The sequence below is a fragment of the Hylobates moloch genome, unplaced genomic scaffold (genome assembly GCF_009828535.3).
Source record: "Hylobates moloch isolate HMO894 unplaced genomic scaffold, HMol_V3 SCAFFOLD_208, whole genome shotgun sequence".
Classification (NCBI taxonomy): Eukaryota; Metazoa; Chordata; class Mammalia; order Primates; family Hylobatidae; genus Hylobates; species Hylobates moloch.
Window position 1 is genome coordinate 5,080 of NW_026652483.1, and position 23,880 is coordinate 28,959.

Below are 23,880 nucleotides of genomic sequence, written 5' to 3' on the forward strand. Positions count from 1 at the left end.
ACCACACCTGGCCTGCCTTGGGCTTTGAATGTGATGATGCAAGGAATGTTCGAGCTGCTGCCACCATTTGTGACCAGAAGGAGCCAACAGTGCAAACACACAATGAGGCAAGTGAGAGGTTGGCACCAGGGTCCTTGTGAGATCAGTGGGTCCCTGGACTGGCCCCTGTGCTGCTGACCACCGGCCTTCTTGCTGTAAGAAAAATACCAAACCCCTAATACTTAAACCACTTGGGGTTGGTTTTTGTCGTGTTTTTGTTTTTTGTTTTTTTTTTTTTGAGGCAGTGTCTGCTCTGTTGCTCAGGCTAGAGTGCAGTGGCACAATCCTAGCTCACTGCAGCCTCAACCTCCTGGGTTCAAGCAATCCACCTCAGCCTCCTGAGTAGTTGGGACCACACCCAGGTAATTTTTGAAGTTTTTTGTAGAGATAGGGTCTTCCTATGTTGCCCAGGCTGGTCTCAAACTCCTGGGCTCAAGTGATCCTCCAGCCTCGGCCTCCCAAGGTGCTGGGATTACAGGTGTGAGCCACTGCACCCAGCCAATGGATCCTTTTAATACATCCCCACCCCAAACTGTTTTCTCTTCCCCAAGCCCCCAGGCTCCCTCTGTCACTTTGGCAGCAGCTGGACTTGGTGGGAGGGGAAGTTTGATATCCACTGCCCGTAGTGTGTAGGGTCCAGCCCTACGGGGCTTAGCGGGTGTTCTCCCCGTGTGCGGAGATGAGAGATTGTAATAAATAAAGACACAGGACAAAGAGATAAAAAGAAAACAACTGGGCCCCGGGGACCACTACCATCAAGACGCGGAGACCGGTAGTGGCCCCGAACGGCTGGGCACACTGCTATGTATTGCACACAAGACAAGGGGGCAGGGTAAGGAGGGTGAATCTTCTAAGTGACTGACAAGGTGAAGCAAGTCACGTGATCATAGGACAGGGGGCCCTTCCCTCTTAGGGAGCTGAGAGAGAGAGAAGGCAGCATACGTCAGCGTTTTCTTCTATGCACTCATAAGAAAGATCAGAGACTTTAAGACTTCCACTATTTCTTCTACCGCTGTCTACTACGAACTTCAAAGAGGAACCAGGAGTAGGGGAGGAACATGAAAGTGAAGAGGGAGCGTGACCATTGAAGCATAGCCCCACAGGGAGGGGTTTAGGCCTCCAGATGACTGCGGGCAGGCCTGGATAATATCCAGCCTTCCACAAGAAGCTGGTGGAGCAGAGTGTTCCCTGACTCCTCCAAGGAAAGGAGACTCCCTTTCGTGGTCTGCTAAGTAACGGGTGCCTTCCCAGACACTGGAGTTACTGCTTGACCAAGGAGCCCTCAAGTGGCCCTTATGCGGGCGTGACAGAAGGCTACCTCTTGCCTTCTAGGTCACTTCTCACAATGTCTCTTTAGCACCTGACCCTATACCCGCCAGTTATTCCTAGGTTATATTAGTAATTAAAAGCTAATGATTAATAATGTTTATAATAATGATTGATAATTGTCCATGATCATCTCTATATCTAATTTGTATTATGACTATTCTTATTCTATTTTCTTTATTATACTGAAACAGTTTGTGCCTTCAGTCTCTTGCCTCGGCACCTAGGTAATCCTCTGTCCACAGGAGTGAGGGGGTCATTTTCAGCAAAAGACACAGAAAAGGCTTTGAGGCTCCAAAAACTTAAGACTTGAGGGGAGTAAAGGATTAGAGGAAAAAAAAAATAAAACTTGATGAGTCAGAGAAAGGCCTTCCAGCCCCAAGGCTAGAACAGGTTCCTGGGCCAGGGAGGAGAAAAACCGGAGAAGGCTTGTGCTTTGAGATATTTCAAGATGTTTCAGGCACATCTCATACTTTTCCTGCCCCAAGCATTTCAGTCATTTCATCAGCTGTTTCTCTAAGGAGCTCTGGTTCCTTTTAGTTGATAATGCTTTTTTTTTTTTTTTTAAAGAGATGGGGTCTCGCTGTGTTGCCCAGGTTGGAATGCAGTGGTGCAATCTCTGCTCACCGCAACCTCCGCCTCCTGGGTTCAAGTGATTCTCCTGCCTCAGCCTCCCGAGTAGCTGGATTACAGGTGCGTGTGCTACCACTCCCAGCTAATTTTTGTACTTTTAGTAGAGACAGGGTTTTACCATGTTGGCCAGGCTGGTCTTGAACTCCTGACCTCAAGTGATCTGCCCGCGTCGGCCTCCCAAAGTGCTAGAATTACACGCATGAGCCACCGCATCTGGCAAGAATGCATTTTTAGAACCAGATCTGGATGCTCAGTGTGGTGATTACTACTGAAGCGTTAATTGTGTTTAGGTCATTTTAGCAGACAAAGCTAGGAAATTCACAAATACACACACATACATGTATGTCTATTTACATATCGTTCCATCTATTTATGTTGAAACCCATGAGTTTACTATCTCCCACTCTCCTCCAACGCTACAGGGTTCCTTCTACTCATCACCCTGTAAACCCAGAAAATCTGAGACAAGTCTCAGTTAATTTGGAGAGTTTATTTTGCCAAGATTGAAGATGCACGCCTGTGACACAGCCTCAGGAGGTCCTGACATCATGTGCCCAAGGTGGTCAGGGCACAGCTTGGTTTTATACATTTTAGGGAGACATGAGACATCAATCAATATATGTAAGAAGTACATTGGTTTCGTCTAGAAAGGTGGCGACAACTCGAAGCAGGCAGGAGGCTCCAGGTCACAGGAAGGTGAAAGACAAATGGTCGCATTCTTTGAGTTTCTGATAAGCCTTTCCCCTGTAATCTCAGCTACTCAGCAGGCTGAGGCAGGAGGTGGAGGTTGCAGTGAGCTGAGATCGAGCCACTGCACTCCAGTCTGGGTGACAGAGTGAGACCCTGTCTCATAAAAAAAGAATGCCTTCACCATCTGGGAATGCAGTCCAGTAGGTCTCAGTCTTATTTTACTCAGCCGCTATTCAAGATGGAGTTGCTCTGGTTCAAACATCTCTGAAGATTACCCACTCCTCTCCCCAGTCATGACCTCTACCCAAGGTCATGCAACCATCACTTCCCGCCTGGACAACTGCGACAGCCTGCCAAATTCTGCCTGCCCAAACCCTTGATTCCAACACAGGTCCTCTAGACCAGAGTTTCTGAACCTTCAGCTGCCTAGAAATCACCTGCAGAGTTTGTAGAAACACAGAAACTCTGGGCCCCAGTCCCAGCAATCTAATACTGATTCAGAAGGTTCCAGGTCAACTGAGAATTTTTACTTTTTTTTATTTATTTATTTTTTTTTTTTTTGAGATGGAGTCTTGCTCTGTCACCCAGGCTGGAGTGCAGTGGCGCAATCTCTGCTCACTGCAATCTGTGCCTCCCAAGTTCAAGCTATTCTCCCGCCTCAGCCTCCTGAGTAGCTGGAATTACAGATGCCCACCACCACGCCCGGCTAATTTTTGTACTTTTAGTAGAGATGGGGTTTTGTCATGTTGGCCAGGCTGGTCTCAAACTCCTGACCTCAAGTGACCCACCCACCTCAGCCTCCCAAAGTGCTGGGATTACAGGTGTGAGCCACCGCACCCTGGCCTAATTTTTGCATTTCTAACAAGCTTCCCTAGGGCATCTCCTAGAGGAAACCAAGATGTTACGGAGGCTGACGCTGCATATCTTCAGGTCACACTTCCAGCCGCAAGACTCTCTCTGCTGTCCAATACAGTAGCCACTAGCCACATGTGGCTATTTAACTTATTAAAATAAAATTTGCCAAGTACGGTTTTTTAAAATAAAATTTGCCAGGAGGCAGAGGTGGGAGAATAGCTTGAGACTAGGAGTTTAAGACCAGCCCGGACAACATTTTTTGTCTCTACAAAAACCACGAAAATAAAAATAAATAAATAAATAAATTTTTTAAAAGCCGGGCAAGGTGGCATGCACCTGTAGTCCCAGCTACTCAGAAGGCTGAGGCAGGCGGATGGCTTGAGCTTGAGTTCAAGGCTGCAGTGAGCTATGGTCAAGCCACTGCACTCCAGCCTGGGCGACAGAGTGAGACCCTGTCTCATAAAACAAAATAAAACAAAATAAGTAAATACAAATACAAAGTAAAAATGAAAGCTAATCCTATGTCCCTCTCCTGCCCATAAGAATTCAGAGACTCCCCAGTGCCTGCAAACCTCATGCTTTTAGGAAGCATAAAGGACTTCGGGAGGCAGGAGGGCAGTTGGAGGGGCATGGTGGAGGTGCTGCTACCTGGCGGTGGAGGGGGAGGCCGGGGCCAGACCACGGAGAAGCCCCTACACACGCACAGCAGGAAAACATCTCAGCAGTCCCTGCTCTACCCAGGCTGAAGGAGGGCCACAAGCCTTGAGCTCATTGGCTGGCGGTAGGGGGGCGGACTGCCAGCGCCTTCCTTTGAGTGGCTATTTTCTCTTAGCGGAAAGCCAATCATTGCGGGCAGGCGGTGAGGGTGTGGCCAGGGCTCCGACACAGGCCCCGCCCCGAGTCCCATTGCCCACACGCACCAGGCGAGCTCGATTGGCTGTGAGTTCTGACTCTGGCCTCCTTCGAGGCCCTTTCGCTCCGGATGTCGCCCACCTCCGACCCTCTCCCAGTCGGAGGGCGGGAAAGAGGAAGACAGGTCCTTCCTCCAGCCGCGGGGCACCCCCTTCTCCCACCTTGCCCTTCCCCCAGCCCTGCAGCCCCAGAGTGTAAATATCCAAGCCCGCCCTCTCTGCGCTCAGTGTCCCCATCTGGGATAGGGGCCGGGATAGGCGTCGCGCTGGTGGCCTGGCAGCCTCCTTTGCAGGGGGAGGAGGGAAGGGGGAAAGGAGGGGATGGGCGATTGAGGTGGACCTCGAGACAGGGCAACCGTGTCCCCACAGGAGCATGGCCCAGGAGGAGGGAGGCAGCCTGCCCGAGGTGCAGGCGCGAGTCGGGACCACGCATGGCATCCCCGACCTGGCCCAAAAGCTCCATTTCTATGACCGCTGGGCTCTGGACTACGACCAGGTAAACTCATCTGGGGCCTTGTCTCCACTAGACCAGCCTCCATTTCTCTACCTGTAAAGTGGGGAATCAGCCTCGCACCCGGGGGCGGCTGTGAGAATGAAGTGAGGCCTGGCTAAGAACCCTACAGTCCTGCCCCTTCCAGAACCCGCCTCACAGCTCTGGATTGGCAGCCCCATCAGGGGCCATGACCTCCCGAGGAGGGGCTGCCTAGAGGAGGTGCTATTGAGAAGTCACTGTGGGGCCGGGCACGGTGGCTCACACGCCTGTAATCCTAAGCTCTTTGGGAGGCCGAGGTGGGCGGATCACCTGAGGTCAGGAGTTCGAGACCAGCCTGGCCAGCATGGTGAAACCCTGTCTCTACTAAAAATACAAAAATTAGCCAGGCCCACGTGGTGGCAGGCGCCTGGTAATCCCAGCTACTCGGGGGGCTGATGCAGGAGAATTGCTTGAATCTGGGACACAGAGGTTGCAGTGAGCCAAGATCTCATCACTGCACTCCAGCCTGAGTGACAGAGGGAGACTCTGTCTCAAAAAAAAAAAAAAAAAAAAAAAAAGTCATGTGGACTCAGCAGAGAGAGCCGCTTGGCCAGGAGAGAAGGTTCCTAGAGGGCTGAGTCCACCGTACAGTGGGCTGGAGGCTAACTCTCCAGTCCTGGCCCTTTAGCAATGGGAAGCACCTCATGCCTGGGTGTCCCCTCACAGTAGCCCCAGCCAGGCTTGATCCCCAGCACACACAGCTTAGCCTGGCAGACTCCGAGACCACCCCACAAGGGAGATCCCCCAAACACTGGGGCACTGGTGTTGTAGGCCCGGCACTCTTTCCCCAGGATGTGGCCGCCCTGCAGTACCGTGCGCCCCACCTCGCAGTGGACTGCCTCACACAAGCCCTTCCAGGCCTGCCCCACAGTGCCCTGATCCTGGACGTGGCCTGTGGCACAGGCCTAGTGGCTGCCGAGGTGAGGCTCTTCCGGATCCCCTGCCTACTCCTTAGCCCCGCACTTCCTCATCTCCTACTGCCCCTGGCTCCAGAACCCTGCCCCATGCCTCAGACTCACTGTTCCACATGCATGAGACAGGACCAGGCATGGTGTGGCTCGCACCTGTAATCCTAGCACTTTGGGAGGCCGAGGCAGGAGGACAGCTTGAGGCCAGGAGTTTGAGGTCAGCCTGGGCAACATAGCAAGATCCCTGTCTCTACAAACAAATTTAAAAATTAGGCAGGGTGGTGCATGCCTGTAGTCCCAGCTACATGGGAGGCTGAGGTGGGAGGATCACTTGAACCCAGAAGTTCAACGCTGCAGTGAGCTATGATCACGCCACTGCACTCCAATTTGGGCGACAGAGAGAGACCTTGTCTCAAAAATTTAAAAAAGTAAACGCATGGGCCACATTCAGTGCAGAGTCCACTGCCCTCCCAAGGTGCAGGGACCCAGCCGGGAAGTGGCAGGTGTGAACCATGACTGAGTCTCCCACCCCTACCCCAGCTGCGGGCTCGAGGCTTCCTCCAGCTGCACGGGGTGGATGGGAGCCCAGGGATGCTGGAACAGGCCCGGGCCCGCGGCCTCTATCAGCGCCTCAGCCTCTGCACCCTGGGCCAGGAGCCTCTGCCCAGCCCAGAAGGTACTTTGTCTCCCACCCCCACACCCCGAGGCCCACCCTCATGAAGCCCTTTCCTTTGCTGATCCTCCATCCCCCTCCCACACTAAGCCCCCAGTCCCTCACTCAACGCTGCACCCCACGATCTGACTGCAGCCCAGAACTGGGCCACACTTGTCCTCCAGGGGACCTGGGTCCTGCAGATGTGGGTAGTAGCCTCGTCCCACCCCTAGGGTGGTCTGAGGCCACACCATAGACAAAGTACCTTCCAAGCATCACACCGTGTCCCCACCCCCCCTTCATACACAGGGACCTTCGATGCGGTGCTGATAGTCGGTGCTCTCAGTGATGGCCAGGTGCCCTGCAATGCGATACCTGAGCTCCTACGTGTCACCAAGCCAGGTGAGGAGCAGCCCAGCCAACCACACCCAACCCCCATCACCATATACCTTCCCCTGTGCACAGTGCAGACACAGGCCCCAGAGCCCCTCAGGCTAAGCGAGGGGCAGCGTCCTGCCCAGCGTCACACACAACCTAGCCTAACATCCCAGCCACCAACAGCAGACCCAGGCAAACAGGCAGGGCAGACAGGTGGCCAGCTCGGCTCTTATCCATGGGCAACCAGGAGCAACTCCACGCTCCTCTGAAGCCTCCATTTCCCAGCCTGGGAGCCAGGTGGTATAAATGCTACAATCCCGTCCCCATAGGACTGCAGTGAGAATCAGGTGAAATCCTGTCTGTAAGGCTTTTGCTTTGGTCCTGGCCCACAGTGAGGGCGCAGTTCTGTTCCTTCCTCTCCCTGCTTCCTCACTCATTCATAGACTGCCTTTGGGGCGTCTCTTTCTCTTTCCTGGTCTCAGTCTTCTCATCTGGGATATGGGGCTGCTCAGGGGATATGAGAGCTGTGAGCACTGTTTGTAAACTCTGCACATCGAGCTGCCCAGGCAGGTGTGTTTCCCATCTCCTGCTGTGTTCTTGCTCGGTGCTTTTCTCTGCTCTGGGCAGAGGGCTCAGACCCTGCCCTCTGGGCCTTGATCTCTAACCCACTGGGACCCAGGAAGGGGCCAGAGAGCACAGGGCCTGGTCAGAGGTGGCCCCACGAGAGCCATGAGTGCTCATTGCTCCCAGAGTTTGTTTATTTATTTATTTAATTTGAGACAAAGTCTCGCACTGTTGCCAAGGCTGGAGTATAGTGGCACGATCTCAGCTCACTGCAACCTTCGCCTCCCAGGTTCAAGAGATTCTCCTGCCTCAGGCTCCAAAGTAGCTGGGATTACAGGAGCCCACCACCACGCCCAGCTAATTTTTGTATTTTTAATAGAGACGGGGTTTCATCATGTTGGCCAGGCTGGTCTCGAACTCCTGACCTCAAGTGATCCGCCCACCTTGGCCTCCCAAAGTGCTGGGATTACAGACATGAGCCACTGTGCCCGGCCCTGCTCCAAGAATGTAGAGAAGAGAGGCATTTCCGAGTCCAAGTGAGGAATCCACGTGGGGCGCACCCTAAGGCAGAAAGGAGAGGGGCTGAGCATGAGAACGAGGAGGCACTGGCTGGCTACAGGACAGGAAATCATAGAGGTAAAAATGCTTCCTCTCCCTCCCCTCTCTGCACCCCTTGCCAGGCCCAGCAGAGGCTGTGGCTAAGCCTGGGCAGGTCTGGGCAGGCATCCGGGGAGCCCTGAAGGCTGACAAATGCAGGGACACGGATGAGGTCAGCTGGAAAGGTTGAAGTTGGGCCCAAGAAGACAGGAACTTTCTACTGGGTGAAGCAGCCAGGATCGGACTTCCTAGCCCAACCTGTGCTTGCTAAGCCCTTCAGCCCCATCAGGCTGCCCATGGGTGACAGTCTCCCCTGCTCTGGAGCCTCTCCTCTCGCCGCGCTCCCTTCTACCAGCAATGCCCTGCTTCTCCTTACCCCCTCCTCCAGGAAACCTTCCCAGACCAGTCATTGGGGCTTCCCCATCTCTCCTTCTCAGTGCACCTGAGGCCACCCTGGGCACGCACACTATAGGTGCCTGGACCTGAGGTGACAAGCCCATTCAGCCAGCACTTACTGTAGGGCACTTCAAACACACATACCAGCCTTCCTGTGATGTTAGATAATCATCCTCTCTGTGCCAGCTGGGAAACTGAGGCCCAGAGAGGTGAAGGGATAGCCCAAGATCCAAAGCCCACGTGGGGGCTTTCTTCCTGTCCATTCAGACACAGTCACATCCTCCGGCAGAGGCATGGGTGAGTGGTGAGGAGGGCGTCTCCTCAATCCAGGAGAATTAAGTCAAGAATTCCCCACCAGGCACAGTAGCTCACCCCCATAATCCCAGCACTTTGGGAAGCCGAGGCAGGAGGATCCCTCGAGCCCAGGAGTTCAAGAGCAGCCTGGACAACATAGCAAGACACCATCTCTACAAAAAAAAAAAAAAAAATGTTTAATTAGCCAGGCGTGGTGGTGAGCACTTATGGTCCCAGCTACTCAGGAGGCTGAGGTGGGAGGATTGCTTGAGCCCATGAGTTGGAGGCTACAGTGAGCTATGATTGCGCTGCTGCACTCCAGCCTGGGAAATAGGGTGAGATCCTATCTCAAGAAAGAAAAAAAAAGGGGGGGGTGGGCAGGCACAGTGGCTCACGCCTGTAATCCCCAGCGGGCAGATTACCTGAGGTCAAGAGTTCGAGACCAGCCTGGCCAACATGGCAAAACCCCGTTTCTACTAAAAATACAAAATAGCCGGGTGTGGTGGCACGTGCCTGTAATCCCAGCCTCAAGGGAGGCTGAGACAGGAGAATCACTTGAACCCGGGAGGCGGAGGTTGAAGTGAGCCAAGAGCATGCCATTGCACTCCAGCCTGGGTGACAGAGCAAGACTTAGTCTCAAAAAAAAAAGAAAGAAAGAAAAAGGGATTCCCAATGTAAAAGACACAGAAAGACTGCCCTGGGAAGGAAGCTGGAAGAATTTCTTGCCTTGAAGGGACAACCATCCCCAGCAGAGATGGCCCAGGACTGTGGCTCCTGCCCCTCCCCCACCTCACCTACCCCTCTCCCCTAGGTGGGCTGGTGTGTCTGACCACCAGGACCAACTCTTCCAACCTTCAATACAAGGAGGCTCTGGAGGCCACCCTGGACAGGCTGGAGCAGGCTGGGGCGTGGGAGCGCCTGGTGGCCTGGCCTGTGGACCACTGGGAGCTGGCTACCTCTGAGCTGGAGGTGGTACCCGGCATCTCTGCCAAGGATGGCTTCATCTCCGGCATTGTCTACCTGTACCGAAAACGGAAGGTGACCCAGGTTGAGGAAGTGAGATCCAGCCCCCAGCCCCCAGCTGGCCCCTGACTCCATGTGGCCTTAGCTGGGCCCATCTCCTGGGCCTCCTCTGCCTCCCCTGTAAAATGGGACTTTCGAACCAACCCTGCCCCTCAAAAATGCCCTGCCTATTAAATGAGCTCCCAGAAGGGGCCAAAGGACTCATGGCTCCGCAGTTCTGTAGCCCCAGAAAAGAGTGGCCTGTGTTACTGTGGGTTCCAGAATCGAGACGTGGCAGGGTATGGTGGCTCACACCTGTAATCCCAACACTTTGGGAGGCCAAGGCAGGAGGATCACTTGAGACCACGAGTTCAAGACCAGCCTGAGCAACATAGTGAGACTCCCATCTTAAAGAAAAATTGTAAAAATTAGCACTTTGAGAGGCCGAGGCGGGAGGATCACTTGAGGTCAGGAGTTTGAGACCAGCCTGGCCAACATGGCAAAACCCTGTCTGTACTAAAAATATAAAAATTAGCTGGGCATGGTAGCACACGCCTGTAATCCCAGCTACTTGCGAGGCTGAGGCAGGAGAATTGCTTGAACCCAGGAGGCGGAGGTTGCAGTGAGCTGAGATGGCGCCACTGGGTGACAGAGCGAGACTGTCTCAAAAAACAAAATTGGAAAAATCAGCCAGGTGCTGTGGGTGCATGCCTGTAGTCCCAGCTATTTGGGAGGCTGAGACAGGAGAATCACTTGAACCCCTGCCGGGAGGCAGAGGTTGCAGTGAGCCTAGAGCACACCACTGCACTCCAGCCTGGGCAACAGAGCAAGACTCTGTCTCAAAAAAAAAAAAAAAAAAAGAAAGAAAAAAAGAAGCAAGATGTGATGGAGAAGACCCCTTCCTGGGGCCTCCCTGGATCACTCCTTCCAGGGTGCTGGGTCCACTCACCTCTAACTTACTGACAAGAAAATGAAGCCTGAGCAAGCTTGGAACATGCTTTGCACAACAGTGGCAGGGCAGAGACCCACGGCCAAGGCCAAGCCCAAGTGGTTGCTGAGGCCAAAGCGCTGTCCTGGACAGCTCCCCCACCCAAATTCGGAGTCCAAAATCCCAAGCTGTAGGTCTGGGCCTGGGCCACGCTTGGTTTGCTCATCGATCAAGGGATCAGAATGCCGAGCTCTGGGCGTGGCTTGAAGGCTGCCCTCCAGGTGAAAGGCATTTGGTGACCCTCAGCACCTCAGGGATGTGAACAGGGCTGATAATAATTTCTCCATCCAAGACAGTGGGAAGACTTCATGGGGGAGGAGGCTGGGAGCTGGGCTTTCAGGACAAGCAGGATCCAGAAGGGTGGAGAAGGGAAAAGGGACATTCCAGGCTGGAAGCAGGGACCGGCTGTGCAAAGGCTGGGAAGGGGGACCTGTAGCGTGACTCAGCAAAGAGGAACAGACCAGCCTGGCTGCCCAAATAAAGCTGGAACAACAGCGGGGTGGGGGTGGCAGGTGGCCCATACCTCGGAGCTGGGAGCCCACATGGGGACATCCCTCCTGGGGTCCCCAACCCTTCACTGGGGTCCCGGGCATACACTGTTTCCTGTATATGGTTTTACCCTCCAACCCACATACAATGGACAAGGTGATACCTTGGGGGCCCATTTAATTTCTTTTTTAAGGTGATACCTTGGAGGCCCGTTTCGATTTTTTTTTTTTTTTCGTTAAGAGATAAGGTCTCGCCCCGTCACCCAGCCTGGAGTGCAGTGGTGCGATCAAAGCTCACTGCAGCTTCAAACTCCTGGGCTCAAGCAATTCGCCTACCTCGACCTCCCCAAGTACAGGGATTACAGGCATGAGCCACCACGCCCAGCTAATTTTTTTAACTTTTTGTAGAGATGGCGCCACTATGTTCCCCAGGCTGGTCTCAAAGTCCTGCCTCAAGCGATCCTCCCACCTCGACCTTTTTAACGTGCTGGGATTACAGGCTCTCACTACTGCACCTGGCCGAGCTCCAATTTTTCACAATTCCCTGGATCTCGTTTTTTTTTGTTTTTTTAAAATGTTTATGTCCCGGCCAAAACAGTGGTCCTGCCCCTCACTGACCCCCCCGCCCAGGCCTCCTGCCCTGCCCCACCCACCTCCACAGCTGAAATCAGAGACAATAAAAGTTCCTCCTGTGCACAGGTCCCATTTATTGTAGAAAATAATAATAATTACAGTGATGAATAGATCTTCTTAAATTACAAAACAGAAACCACAAAGAAGGAAGAGGAAAAACCCCAGGACTTCCGAGGGTGAAGCCGTCCCCTCCTCCCTGCCACCCTCCCAGGCTGGTTAGTGTCCTTGGCAGGTGCAGAGGACTCAGAGGGGATCAGTCTCCAGGGGCCTTGGGCTGAAGTGGGTGAGGCAGAGAGTCCTGAGGCCACAGAGCTGGGCAGCCTGAGCCGCCTCTCTGGCCCCCTCCCCCACCACTGCCCAAACCTGTTTACATCGCCTTCACCCCTCCCCTCTAAACCCGTCCATCCACTCTGCACTTCCCAGGCAGGTGGGTGGGCAAGGCCTCAGCCATACTCCTGGGCGCGGGTTTCGGTGAGCAAGGCACAGTCCCAGAGGTGACATCAAGGCCTGCCCGGAACAGAGGAGATGCAGGCAGACGGAGTGGGGAAAATGTAAATGGGGACAGTGGCCAACACCAATGCAGGCAGATCCCAAAGTCAGGGTTGAGCCATCCTGGCCAGCAGAAGCCAGCTCCCCACTCCACCCCCACACCCTGTCACTTCCGTGCCTCCCCAATATCCAGAGGAAGGTGGACTCTGTTCTTGCTAGCAGGAGGCGGCCTTGGGAAGGTGTCCGAGTGGGCCAGAGAGGCTGAAGGCTGCTGCCTTCCTGCCTGGCTCAGTCTCTGCCCAGTCCCCAGTCCCCAGCAGCCAGTGGCCCATGGCAGGGCCCTCCTGGGGTCACAGCCTGCGCTGAGCTCAGTCCAGGGAAGAACAAAGCAGAGAGGAACAGAGTGGAGCCGTGGCACCCTACACGTAGTTGCTGGCAGCAGCAGAGCGGGCGGCAGAATACTTGGCGGAGTAAGGCTTGTCTGTGCGGGGTGGGCAGTTGCAGCAAAGCAGCCCCCCGCCAAGGAGCAGCAGGCCAGAGGCGGCCCAGCCGACGTAGAGCGAGGCACCCATCTCCCGCTTCTGCCCAGAGGCCACCAGCGGGTTGTAGAAGTCTTGGATGATGTTGTGGGCCGTCCAGGACACGGGCACTATCACCATAAGGCCGGCCAACAGGAACACCACGCCCGCCACGATCATAGTCTTGGCCTTGGCGCTCTCATCCTCCAGGCAGTTGGTACACTTGCCCCCAACCACGGACAGCAGCACGCCCAGAGCGGCCACGATGATGCTGATGATGACGAGGGCGCGGGCCGCCTGCAGGTCCTGCGGCAGCGCCAGCAGGGAGTCGTACACCTTGCACTGCATCTGGCCGGTGCTCTGCACCACGCAGTTCATCCACAGGCCCTCCCAGATGGTCTGCGAGGTGACAATGTTGCTGCCGATGAAGGCCGTCACGCGCCACATGGGCAGCGCGCAGCACAGCATGACGGCCAGCCAGCCTAGGACGGCCAGCGCGATGCCCATTACCTGTAGCCCCATGGAGGCCATTGCTCAGTGTCCGCGGGAGTTGAGGACCTGGAAGGCTGAGGGGATCCGGCTGTTGGGGCCGTAGGATTCCAAGCGCTGGGGACGGACTTAACGTTCGCAGAGAGTGCCTTTGCACCGTGAGTCAGGAGATAAAGCCAGTCCTGATGCGCAAGCCAGCAAGTGTGAGCAGACCAGTTCTTTCCGGACGACAGCTGCCAGGGCACACTCTCTCGGGACAGGTTGAGCAGTTATATGGCTCTGGGAGAGGGGCGGGGGCAGAGGGAGGGGTTTTCGTCACTGGGGCCTCCTCCTGACCAGTTTCTCTGGATTCCTGAGCCCAGGCCAACAAAGGCACTTTTGAGGCCCCAGCCCCGGGTCCCTGAGTCACTATCCAGTCTCAGAAGAAACTACTCTCTCCCCTTCCTCAAAGCCCATGCTGAGGTCACCCGGGAGACAGACACTGAATCACAGCCCAGGGACAGCTGGATGTTCACAGGGCAAGGCCAGGGGGCAGCCAGACCCAGCCAGGTTTGGGAGCCTGAAGACCAGGGTCCCCACAGGCCAATGCCCCCTCATTCCAGGCTTAGGTGGGAGGACAGGGTGGGGACCCTCAGGGAGAGAATTTGAGAATGAAGTCTTGGAAACGTCCAAGAGAAGCCCCACCTTGATTATTGTCATTTCTTGTCCTTATCAGTTTCATCACTGGCAGTTTCACTACTGTTGTGATTATGATCACTCATGCATCTGGCCTCACCAGCAGTCTTTGCGGCATTGGCCGGATAAAGTTACGTGTAGGGGAGTGAGGAGCCGGGAGGCCGGGACTCCTGGGTACATCACCCACTCTCACCCATCTTTATCACCCAGCTTCTCTGCTTGGCTAGAAGAGGGGCCTTGGACATGATGCACCTTCAGCCAAAAAGAGACAGAAGCCTGCCCCCTCTCCACCTCCATGGAAATTTAGGCTGGTGGGCTCTGTTCCTGCTTGGGTCCAGCCTGCTTGCCCAGAACTGGGTGGGGCCGGTCACCAACAGCAAACATGAACTAGATCCTGGAGACATCATCACCCCAGTAAATGGGTGTTTACCCTGTGGAGACATACAAAGCCTTCCAATAAAGCCAGGGTGGGTGCAAAGTCCCATGAGATTTCAAAGGGAAGGGGAATTCTTCCGGGGTGGAGGTGGTGGTGCTGAGGGAGCTTGACTGCAAAGGGGTGCTGTGTGGCACAACCCCAGGGGGCGCTGGATTCTTGGAGTATGCTACAGAAGGCATCGTGAACAGGTCCCCCAGAAAAGTTTTGCAAGGCAATGGGACAGGCTGAAGGAGGACATTCTGGTAGACCGTGGGCCAGGCTGGACAAATGCAGCTCGTTCTGGGATGACAGCGCTCAGGAGAGATGTGCAAGGCAGCAAGACTAGTGAAGGAGGACATTCAGGCAGAGAGAACAAGGGCAGAGGTAGCAAGGTGGGGACAGGCAGCTCGTTCTGGGAACAGCCAGGAATCCAGTTTGACCAGAGACTGGGCTGGGGAGGGAGGGGCCAAAGTAAAAGGGTCAGAAATTTCTGCCTGGAATGTCACCGAGCCCTGGGAGATAGAGGGAGGGTGGAGGGTCTAGGATCAGGAAGAGCTTGGTTCAGGGCAGATGACTGAGGGGACCTCTGGGAAGGGGTCACCGTGGGGGTGATTGAGAGTGTCTAGGGCTCATCCCAGCCACACCAAGGGAGCTCCTCCTCACCCGGCCATGTGGTCATTTTGCATCTCTCTTCCCAGCCATGCTGGGAGCTCTGCAGGGGCCAGGGCTCCGGTGTGTCCCTGAGCCGCCGCCACTGTCCAGCACTGGTGGCTGTGTGCCCAGTTCTGACCCAGAAGGTGCATAGTCCTTGAGCTTCCTGAGGGAAAGTCATCAAGGGTGCCATGGTTTGGGTTGAAGCAATCAGTGATTACCCATAGGAGGTATTTGAGATGGATCTGTTGACCGGCTAATGAAGCACAGGGCAGGCTGGGACAATCTAGCATGATCCACCTGTGTTACAGACGGGAAGTTGAGGCCTGGTATTGTGGTTAACTCTATACACATCTATCTCCCCTGCTAGCGTGGGGCCCCTAGAAGACAGGAACAATGCCTTCTGCAACCTCAGTGCCCAGCACCGGGCTTGATACATCACAGATGCTCAAGAAATGTGAGGAGTGGTTGCTGTGGCTCATACCTATAATCCCAGCACTTTGGGAGGCCAGGATGTGAGGATCGCTTAAGGCCAGGAGTTTGAGGCTGCAGTGAACTATAATCGCACCATTGCACTCCAGCCTTGGGCAACAGAGCAAGACCCTGTCTCAAAAGAAAAGAAAAAGAAATGTTTGGGCCGGGTGCAGTGGCTCACACCTGTAATCCCAGTACTTTGGGAGGCCAAGATGGGCGGATCACGAGGCCAGGAGTTAGGCCAACATGGTGAAACCCCATCTCTACTAAAAAATACAAAAATTAGCTGGGTGTGATGGCGCACACCTGTAATCACAGCTACTCAGGAGACTGAGGCAGGAGAATCGCTTTAACCTGGGAGATGGAGGTTGCGGTGAGCCGAGATCGCGCCATTTCACTCCAGCCTGGGTGATAGAGCGAGACTCCATCTAAAAAAAGAGACATGTTCGATGATGGAAAGAACTAAGCATTCTCCAGTTTCAAACCACACTCCTATGCCTTGACCCGCATCATAGGCATACACACCAAAGCAAACAGGGATGGTTTCTGCCCGGACCACGCCTCCCTGGGGCTTTCTTTACAAGGCTCCCTCCGCACACAAAGCCTATGGGCTGAATAACACCAGAGATAAGTAACATCATGATTGGCGATAAGTGCTTTCCTGGGGATGACCTCATCACAGCCTCCTGCCAGTCAGCAGGGCAGGGACTTTTATTGCCTTGGCTCAAAGGAGTACACTGAAGCCCAGAGAAGGCCAGGGGCTTGCCCAGGACGGGTGGGCACTCCAGCATGGGTGCCTCCTTCCCCAGGTGCCTCTTACCTGTGGTCCCAGCCAGGTAGCCTTTAACAAGCTTTCTGAGAAGACACGTGACTTGGCCAGATGGCCAGAACCTGCCCCACCCCCCACCTCCTGCCCCCCCGCCGGCCCCCGCCCCATCACTTCCTGCCGTTGCTTTCCTGGGACACAGCCAAGTGGCACTTGGAGAAGCAGGCATGGGGGAGGGGAGCATGCAAGCCCTACAACAGTCCACCTGTGGCCCTACAGAAGTGACTAAGAAGCTGTCCTTCCCTGCCAGGCACAGCCACGCATATCGGGAGCAGAGAGCAGGGAGGGGTTGGGGGTTGAGGAGAGGGCAGGTACAGAGGCTCCAGGCATAGAGCTCACGCAGGGCTAGGGGACCCAGGTGTGAAGGAGAGTCCAGAAGGATGTCCTTGGGGATCAGCCAGTAGCTCAGCACAAGTGGAGCTGGAGAGAGATTTATTGATGCTTTGTTGATGCCAAGAGACCGTTGGCTCAGTCCCACCCACCTGCTGAAGGAAAAACACCAGCAAAGGCAAGGTGCTTCTCTCCTTTCCGCTCCAGCTCCCACAGCCCTAAGGCAGAGGAAAACAAGGAAATTTACCTCTAGGCCTGCATCTGGCCCTCTTCCCAAAGCCTGAAGATCTTTTACAGGAACACCTTATAAGACATCTGCCATTCATCACCTTGGTTTGGGGGTCAGAGAGTACAGGGTTGGCACTCATTTATTTTCTTTTTCTTCTTTATAACATGCACTGTGTGATTTTGTGCTGACAGAATTGGATTACATGTGCTGGTTTTTTTGTTGTTTTGTTGTTTTTGTTGTTTGTTTTTTGTTTTGAGACGACACGATCTCTGCTCACTGCAGTCTCCACTTCCCGGGTTCAAGCAATTCTCATGACTTAACCTCCCGAGTAGCTGGGAGTATAGGCGCACACCATTACGCCCAGCTAATTTTTGTAGTTTTAGTAGAGACAGGGTTTCAGCATGTTGGCCAGGCTGGTCTCAAACTTCCAGCCTCAGATGATCTGCCCGCCTTGGCCTCCCAAAGTGCTGGGATTGCAGTCGTGAGCCACTGCGCCTGGCCACACGTGCTGGTTTCTACCAAGGAAAAAAACCACCAGATCGGCTCACCCATCTCTGCCCACCCCGTAAACCATCTTTCCAGCCCAGGAACCATCACTGAGCCACAGCTTCCTCCTTTGTAAAAATGAGGATGTTGCACCCCCTCCAGTATCAAAAACAAAAACAGACATGAAATGAGATGGGGATGTGAAAATGCTTCGTGAGCCAAAAAGCTCAGGACAGAAGCTGGGAAGCTGCGTATCCATAAGCCATCCTGCCAGCCCTGTGACCTTGAAGAAGCCAATTCCATCTCTGAGCCCCAACTTCCTCCTTTGTACAATGAGAACACTGGGGCCCACTCCCCAATCTGAGATACACGTGAAATGAGAGAAGGAAGTAAAAATGCTTCGTGAGCCAAAAAGTTTAATAACGAGAGGAGGGAGCAAAGTTCCGGATGCAAAGCAGCCGCTGCTCAGTTCGGATCCTCATCATATCAGGTGGGAGCTAGGACTTTTCAGACCCCTGTCCCCAGAGTTCCAGGGGCTTGGCCAAGTCCCTAGTTGTTTTGTTTTGTTTTTTCTTTTTTGAGACGGAATGTCGCTCTGTCACCCAGGCTATAGTGCAGTGGTGCAATCTCGGTTCACTGCAACCTCCGCCTCCCAGGTTCAAGCGATTCTCCTGCCTCAGCCTCCCGAGTAGCTGGAACTACAGGTGCTCGCCACTACGCCCAGCTAATTTTTGTAGTTTTAGTAGAGACAGGGTTTCAGTATGTTGGCCAGGCTGGAACCGAACTTCTAGCCTCAAGTGATCCACCCGCCTCGGCGTCCCAAAGTGCTGGGATTGCAGGCGTGAGCCACCGCGCCTGGCCCCAAGTCCCCAGTTGTAACACACACACATGCAGCTTGCCCTGAGCTCAGCTCCCTGGGAGTCCCTAGCAAAGGGGCAAAAACAAAGTCTCCCTTCTAACCCCAAGCTCCCACTGGCATCTGAGCCCTAGGGCCAGTGATGGACCACTGTCCTGCAGCCAAAAAGATCTCTGTGAGCTGAGCAGTCTAGCTCCCAGAGCCTGTACTCCATGTCTTCTGGGAACAGGAAGACTAAAGCCGGGGAAGCCAGTGTATATTAAATTGATTCCTAAGGCGGACACAGTGGCTCACACCTGTAATCCCAGCACTTTGGGAAGCTGAGGTGGAAGGATCACTTGAGCCAAGAGTTCTAGATCAGCCTGGCCAACATGGTGAAAACCCGTCTATACTAAAAATTAGCTGGGCATGGTGGCGTGTGCCTGTGGTCGGGAGCTGCTCGGGAGACTGAGGTGGGAGAATCGCTTGAACCCAAGAGGCAGAGGTTGCAGTGAGCTGAGATCACACCACTGCACTCCAGCCTGAGCGACAGACCAAGATCCTGTCACTTAAAAAATAAAAAACAGTAGGCCGGGTGTGGTGGCTCACACCTGTAATCCCAGCACTTTGGGAGGCCAAGGCGGGCAGATCACAAGGTCAGGAGATGGAGACCATCCTGGCTAACATGGTGAAACCCCGTCTCTACTAAAAATACAAAAAATTAGTCGGGTGTGGTGGTGGGCACCTGTAGTCCCAGCTACCTGGGAGGCTGAGGCAGGAGAACAGCGTGAACCTGGGAGGCGGAGCTTGCACTGAGCCGAGATCATGCCACTGCACTCCAGCCTGGGAGGCAGAGTGAGACTCCATCTCAAAAAATAAAAAATAAAAAATAGTAAAGGATAGATTTTTTTCTTTCTTTCTTTAGGCAACAAGATCCTATTTCTTTCTGAAGTCCTTGAGCTCAGATTGGAGTCCTGGCACCAGGCTGAACAGGAGAGTCCCTGGCCCTCAGCCTGACCGCCCACACCAGCAGACCATCCACCCCCTCAGCCTGGTGCTGGGTGATGGCAGGCCTGGCTGACCAGTCTGGCCAGACTGGCTGAGCGGGTGCTGCCCCCAGGTTGGGCGCCACCTGGGCCGTGGGTGGGGGCGGTGGCCATGTCTGGGGGTTCTTCTAAGGAAGGGAAGAAAGACCATGCTGATGCCTCCTGGCTGGAGTCCCAGGGTCCAGCACTTCTGGTGGCAGGGAGGGGGAAAGGAGCTGAGCAAAGGGAGGGGACTCGGTGAGAGAGCTTAGTTAGAGAGACTCGGAGGAGATGACTGTGTGAAGGGGACAGGACTTAGAGGACCGTTGTTAAATTACTTTCCCCCAAATCGGTGCCTCGATTTCGATTTATGCCTGTCAGTTTCAAAACGCCTGGCCAGGCATGGCGGCTCATGCCTGTAATCTCAGCACTTTGGGAGGCTGAGGCAGAAGGATCGCTTGAAGCCAGGAATTCAAGACCTACCTGGGCAACATAGTGAGACCCTTTTTCAAAAACAATTTTTTTTTTTTAAATTAGCCAGGCATGGTCACATACACTTGTAATCCCAGCTATTCGGGAGGCTGAGGCAGGAAGATCACTTAAACCCAGGAGTTGGAAGCTACAGCGAGCCATGATCATGCCACTGCACTCCCACCTGGGTGACAGAGCAAGACCTCATCTCTAATAAATAAATAATTAGCAAGCCCCGTATTTACCGTGACCTTCAGCATTCCCACCATCCTACCCAGCTGTCCAGCCCTTCACAGGCCACTCGCCCACTTCACAGGGAGGTCCATAAACCCTGCCTCCCACCCACCTCCCCCACTCCCTCCGGCTCCCACCACCTCACTTCAGGGCAGTCCTGTCTCTACTGGACTTTACTCCAATTTCCTAGAGGCGAGGGAGGGAGAGGACCTAAGGGCCGTGGAATTCCTGAAGACCCTCTAATCTGATGGAGGAGTCAATCCTCTCCAGCCCCACCCCTGCCTCTCCCCATCCAGGGCAGCCTCCTCCTGCCAGGCACCTCTGCCCTGGCCTCTCAGGAAGCAAGCCAGCCAGTAAACCATTTTTTGAGCACCTGCTTTGGGGCCAGGCACTAACCTAAGTGCCTTCGAATAACATTGAATAACAGGAAATCATTTTATCTCACTGCAAAACAGTGCAGGGGCATCATTGTCGTTCTCTTGTTTTTGTTTTTAAGACATGAAGTCTCGCTCTGTCACCCAGGCTGGAGTGCAGTGGCACAGTCGTAGCTCACTGAAGCCTCAAACTCCTGGGCTCAAGAAAACCTCCACCTTCAGCCTCTGGTGTAGCTGGGACTACAGGTGCGTACCACTACACCCAGCTAACTTTTTGTTTTTTTGTAGAGACAGGTTCTCCCAATGATGCCCAGGCTGGTCTCGAACTCCTGGCCTCAAGTGATCCTCCTGCCTCAGCCTTCCAAAGTGCTGGGATTGCAGGTGTGACCATGCCTAGCCCATTCCCATTTTAGAGATGAGGAAACTAAGGCTCTGCGAGCTGATGTGACATTCCAGGGCCACCAGAATAATGGCAAGACCGGTATCCACACCCTGCCCGATGTCTGATTCTGGGGCTCATCCTCTACCCCTACTCTCCTATTTATTACTCTTCATCTTTTTTTATTCCTTCATTCTTTCTGGAAGGACATGCTGAGCGCACTGGGCCAGGCCCAGGGCTGGCATGGAGCTCATCAGGGTGTAATCAGGCCAGCCTGAATTTAAATAAACAGCTCCCACTCAGGGAAAACAAGCTCTGTGTGAGCACTGGAGAGGGAAAAATCAACTCTACCTGGGGCACACCAGGCAGGCTTCCTGGAAGAGGTGGCAGGTGGAGAGGAAACCTGAAGGTTGAGTAAAAGCTTAGAGACCTATGAAGAGGAGAGTGCTCTCCCAAAATGAGAGTAGCAGGGATAAAAACGGGGGTGTGTGGGGGGAGGAAGTATCTGTGGAAAACTGAACTTGAGGAGTCGGAAGCCGGACAGGTGAGGGAGTAGGGCTGGAAAATAAGTTGGGAGCATCAGTGTGGGCCTCAAGGGCGCAACCCAGGAGCTTGGGTTAATTGGAGGGAGAGTCAGGAGGGTGGCCTTGCTGTGGGCTGGGTGATGGAGGACAGAGGAGGTAGGGCTTCACTGGGAGGGTGTCCCTGTCTCAGGACCAGCCAGGACTCCCAGAGAAGCCCCCCTGGTCCCAGGCCAGGACAGGCCTTGTCACCAGTAGGCAGAGCAAGGAGCTCGGATCGTCCCATCCTGCTTCCTCTTGGAATATTGGAGGATGCCAGAACACAGAACCCAGAAGCCGGGCACACCCCTGATGACGACGGTTTACAGAGAAGCTGTCTGCTTCTGTGACACACCAAGAGGCTGAGAGAAACCCGCACACCGACCAGGAGACTCCAAGGTCGGCAGCCCATGAGTCAGCAGTGACAGAGCCCGGCACAAAACCCAGGAATCCGGGATCATCAGCACCATCTCGCCCCATTTCGAGGTGACTCAGAGATCGTATTATCCCTCCCGGCACAGAGGCCCCAGGCCTGGCCTCTCTCCTGCCCCGTGTCCCCGCCCCATCTCTCCCACGTCTCCCAGCATGGATGGGTGGACACCAGCCACGCCCTCTCCTGTCACACACAGATACTAATCTCTTGCCTTCTCAGAGCCCAAGAAGTCCAGCTGCCAGATCTTTGCCCTATTGCCAGGTGTACCTACTGACCCAGCCCTGCCGGAGCCCTCATTCCCTGCCAGCTCCCATGTCTGGATCATCTCAGGCCCCGGGAAGGGCACACCCCTCTCTGACCTGTCCCCTCCCCTGGGGAGCAGGAGGCAGGGTGGGGCCAGGAGCAGCCACACTGGTGATTAGGTTTGAGCTTTGTAATTTTTCAAAATTTTTTTTTTTTTTTTTTTAAGACAGTCTTACTCTGTCACCCAGCCTGGAGTGCAATGGCGCGATCTCGGCTCACTGCAAGCTCCACCTCCCAGGTTCAAGCGATCCTCCTGCCTCAGCCTCCCGAGTAGCTGGGACTACAGACGCCCTCCACCACGCCTGGCTAATTTTTGTATTTTTAGTAGAGACAGGGTTTTGCCATGTTGGCCAGGCTGGTCTCGAAATCCTGACCTCAAGTGATCCACCCACCTTGGCCTCCCAAAGTGCTGGGATTACAGGCGTGAGCCACCACGCTTGACTCAATGCTCTTTTTATATCATGGCGTAAGCATCGTGGCTTGAGCTTTTGAAGTGTGCCTCAGCGCTCACCCACAGCACTCATCTCTCACCTCTTTTCCTTCCTCCCTCCCTCCCTTTATGCTTTCTTGCTTCTCTCTAGCTGAGCAGGGGGAGTGTGGTTGCCCAGGGGCCTGCCAGCTGCCACCCAGTTGGTGTCACTACCCCTCAGCATCAGTCTCCATCCCCATGTCCCCACACAGGCTGGCTCTCCTCACCCGCATCTGTGCAACAAGCATCCATATTTATTTTCTTTCAGTCAATTTCATTCCCATTCTTTGCCATCTCAGCAGGCTGGCAGAGAACTCACAGTCAGTCCTTCCTGAAGCTTCCGCTCTGACCTGGATATCTGCGGCCCCAGGACATCAGGAAGGGAAGGCCCTCACTTGTCCCATCAGCCACTGCCAAGCTTTGGCTGCCATAAAAACCTCCAAGCTTCAGTTTTTGTGGTGTCTTCAGGGCCTGGGACTCAGTGGCCTTGCAGTCACACTGAGGAATCAGAAAATCACTGGTGGGACCAGACAAGGTGGCTCACGCCTGTAATCCCAGCACTTTGAGAGGTCCAGATGAGAGGATCACTTGAGGTCAGGAGTTCCAGACCACCCTGGGCAACATAGCAAGACCCTGTCTCTACAAAAAATAAAACAATTTTTTAAAAAGATTTTAGCCCGGGCGTGGTGCCACACACCTGTAATCCCAGCACTTTGGGAGGTCCAGGTGGGTGGGTCACTTGAGGTCAGGAGTTCAAGACCAGCCTGGCCAACATGGTGAAACCCCATCTCTACTAAAAGTATAAAAATTAGCTGGGCGTGGTGGCATATGCCTGTAGTCCCAGCTACTTGGGAGGCTGAGGTAGGAGAATTGCTTGAACCCAGGAGGTGGAGGTTGCAGTGAGCCAAGATCACGCCACTGCTTTCCAGCCTGAGCAACAGAGGGAGACTCCGTCACAAAAACAAACCAACAAAAAATTAAAATAGTTGTTATTGGGGTCTTTGTGAATAAAACAAAAATAAAATGGAGGCCGGGTACGATGGGTCATGCATGTAATCCCAGCGCTTTAGGAGGCTGAGGTGGGCAGATCACGAGGTCAGAAGTTCGAGACCAGCCTGGCCAACATAGTGAAAACCTGTCTCTACTAAAAATACAAAAAATTAGCCGGGCATAGTGGCAGGCACCTGTAATCCCAGCTACTCAAGAGGCTGAGGCAGGAGAATCGCTTGAACCTGGAGGCAGAGGTTGCAGTAAGCCGAGATCACACCATGGCACTCCAGCCTGGGCAACAGAGTGAGACTCTGTCTCAAAAAAAAAAAAAAAAAAAAA

At 54.1% G+C, this 23,880-nt stretch overlaps 2 protein-coding genes across 2 annotated transcripts; one reads left to right on the top strand and one right to left on the bottom strand.

Moving 5' to 3' along the window:
• The first annotated feature begins 4,444 nt into the window (after positions 1–4,444).
• On the top strand, positions 4,445–11,895 carry LOC116464138 (methyltransferase-like protein 27). The gene is made up of 6 exons (XM_032147405.2): positions 4,445–4,482; positions 4,824–4,950; positions 5,778–5,906; positions 6,435–6,570; positions 6,856–6,948; positions 9,587–11,895. Exons 2-6 carry the CDS (start codon positions 4,828–4,830, stop codon positions 9,865–9,867), a joined length of 762 nt encoding a protein of 253 aa, XP_032003296.1. The 5' UTR covers positions 4,445–4,482; positions 4,824–4,827; the 3' UTR covers positions 9,868–11,895.
• A 41-nt stretch (positions 11,896–11,936) lies between these two features.
• On the bottom strand, positions 11,937–13,630 carry LOC116464140 (claudin-4). Its single transcript, XM_032147406.2, has one exon. The coding sequence runs from the start codon at positions 13,422–13,424 to the stop codon at positions 12,795–12,797; it is 630 nt and encodes a 209-aa protein (XP_032003297.1). The 5' UTR covers positions 13,425–13,630; the 3' UTR covers positions 11,937–12,794.
• Between the last annotated feature and the right edge of the window lie 10,250 nt (positions 13,631–23,880).

Bases quoted from the DNA above. Each gene is read 5' to 3' on its own strand.
- LOC116464138 (XM_032147405.2), top strand. From the start codon at position 4,828: ATGGCCCAGGAGGAGGGAGGCAGCCTGCCCGAGGTGCAGGCGCGAGTC. The intron at 5,907-6,434 runs GTGAGGCTCTTC...CCCCTACCCCAG, and splicing joins CAGGCCTAGTGGCTGCCGAG to CTGCGGGCTCGAGGCTTCCT. The intron at 6,949-9,586 runs GTGAGGAGCAGC...CCTCTCCCCTAG, and splicing joins CCTACGTGTCACCAAGCCAG to GTGGGCTGGTGTGTCTGACC.
- LOC116464140 (XM_032147406.2), bottom strand. From the start codon at position 13,424: ATGGCCTCCATGGGGCTACAGGTAATGGGCATCGCGCTGGCCGTCCTA.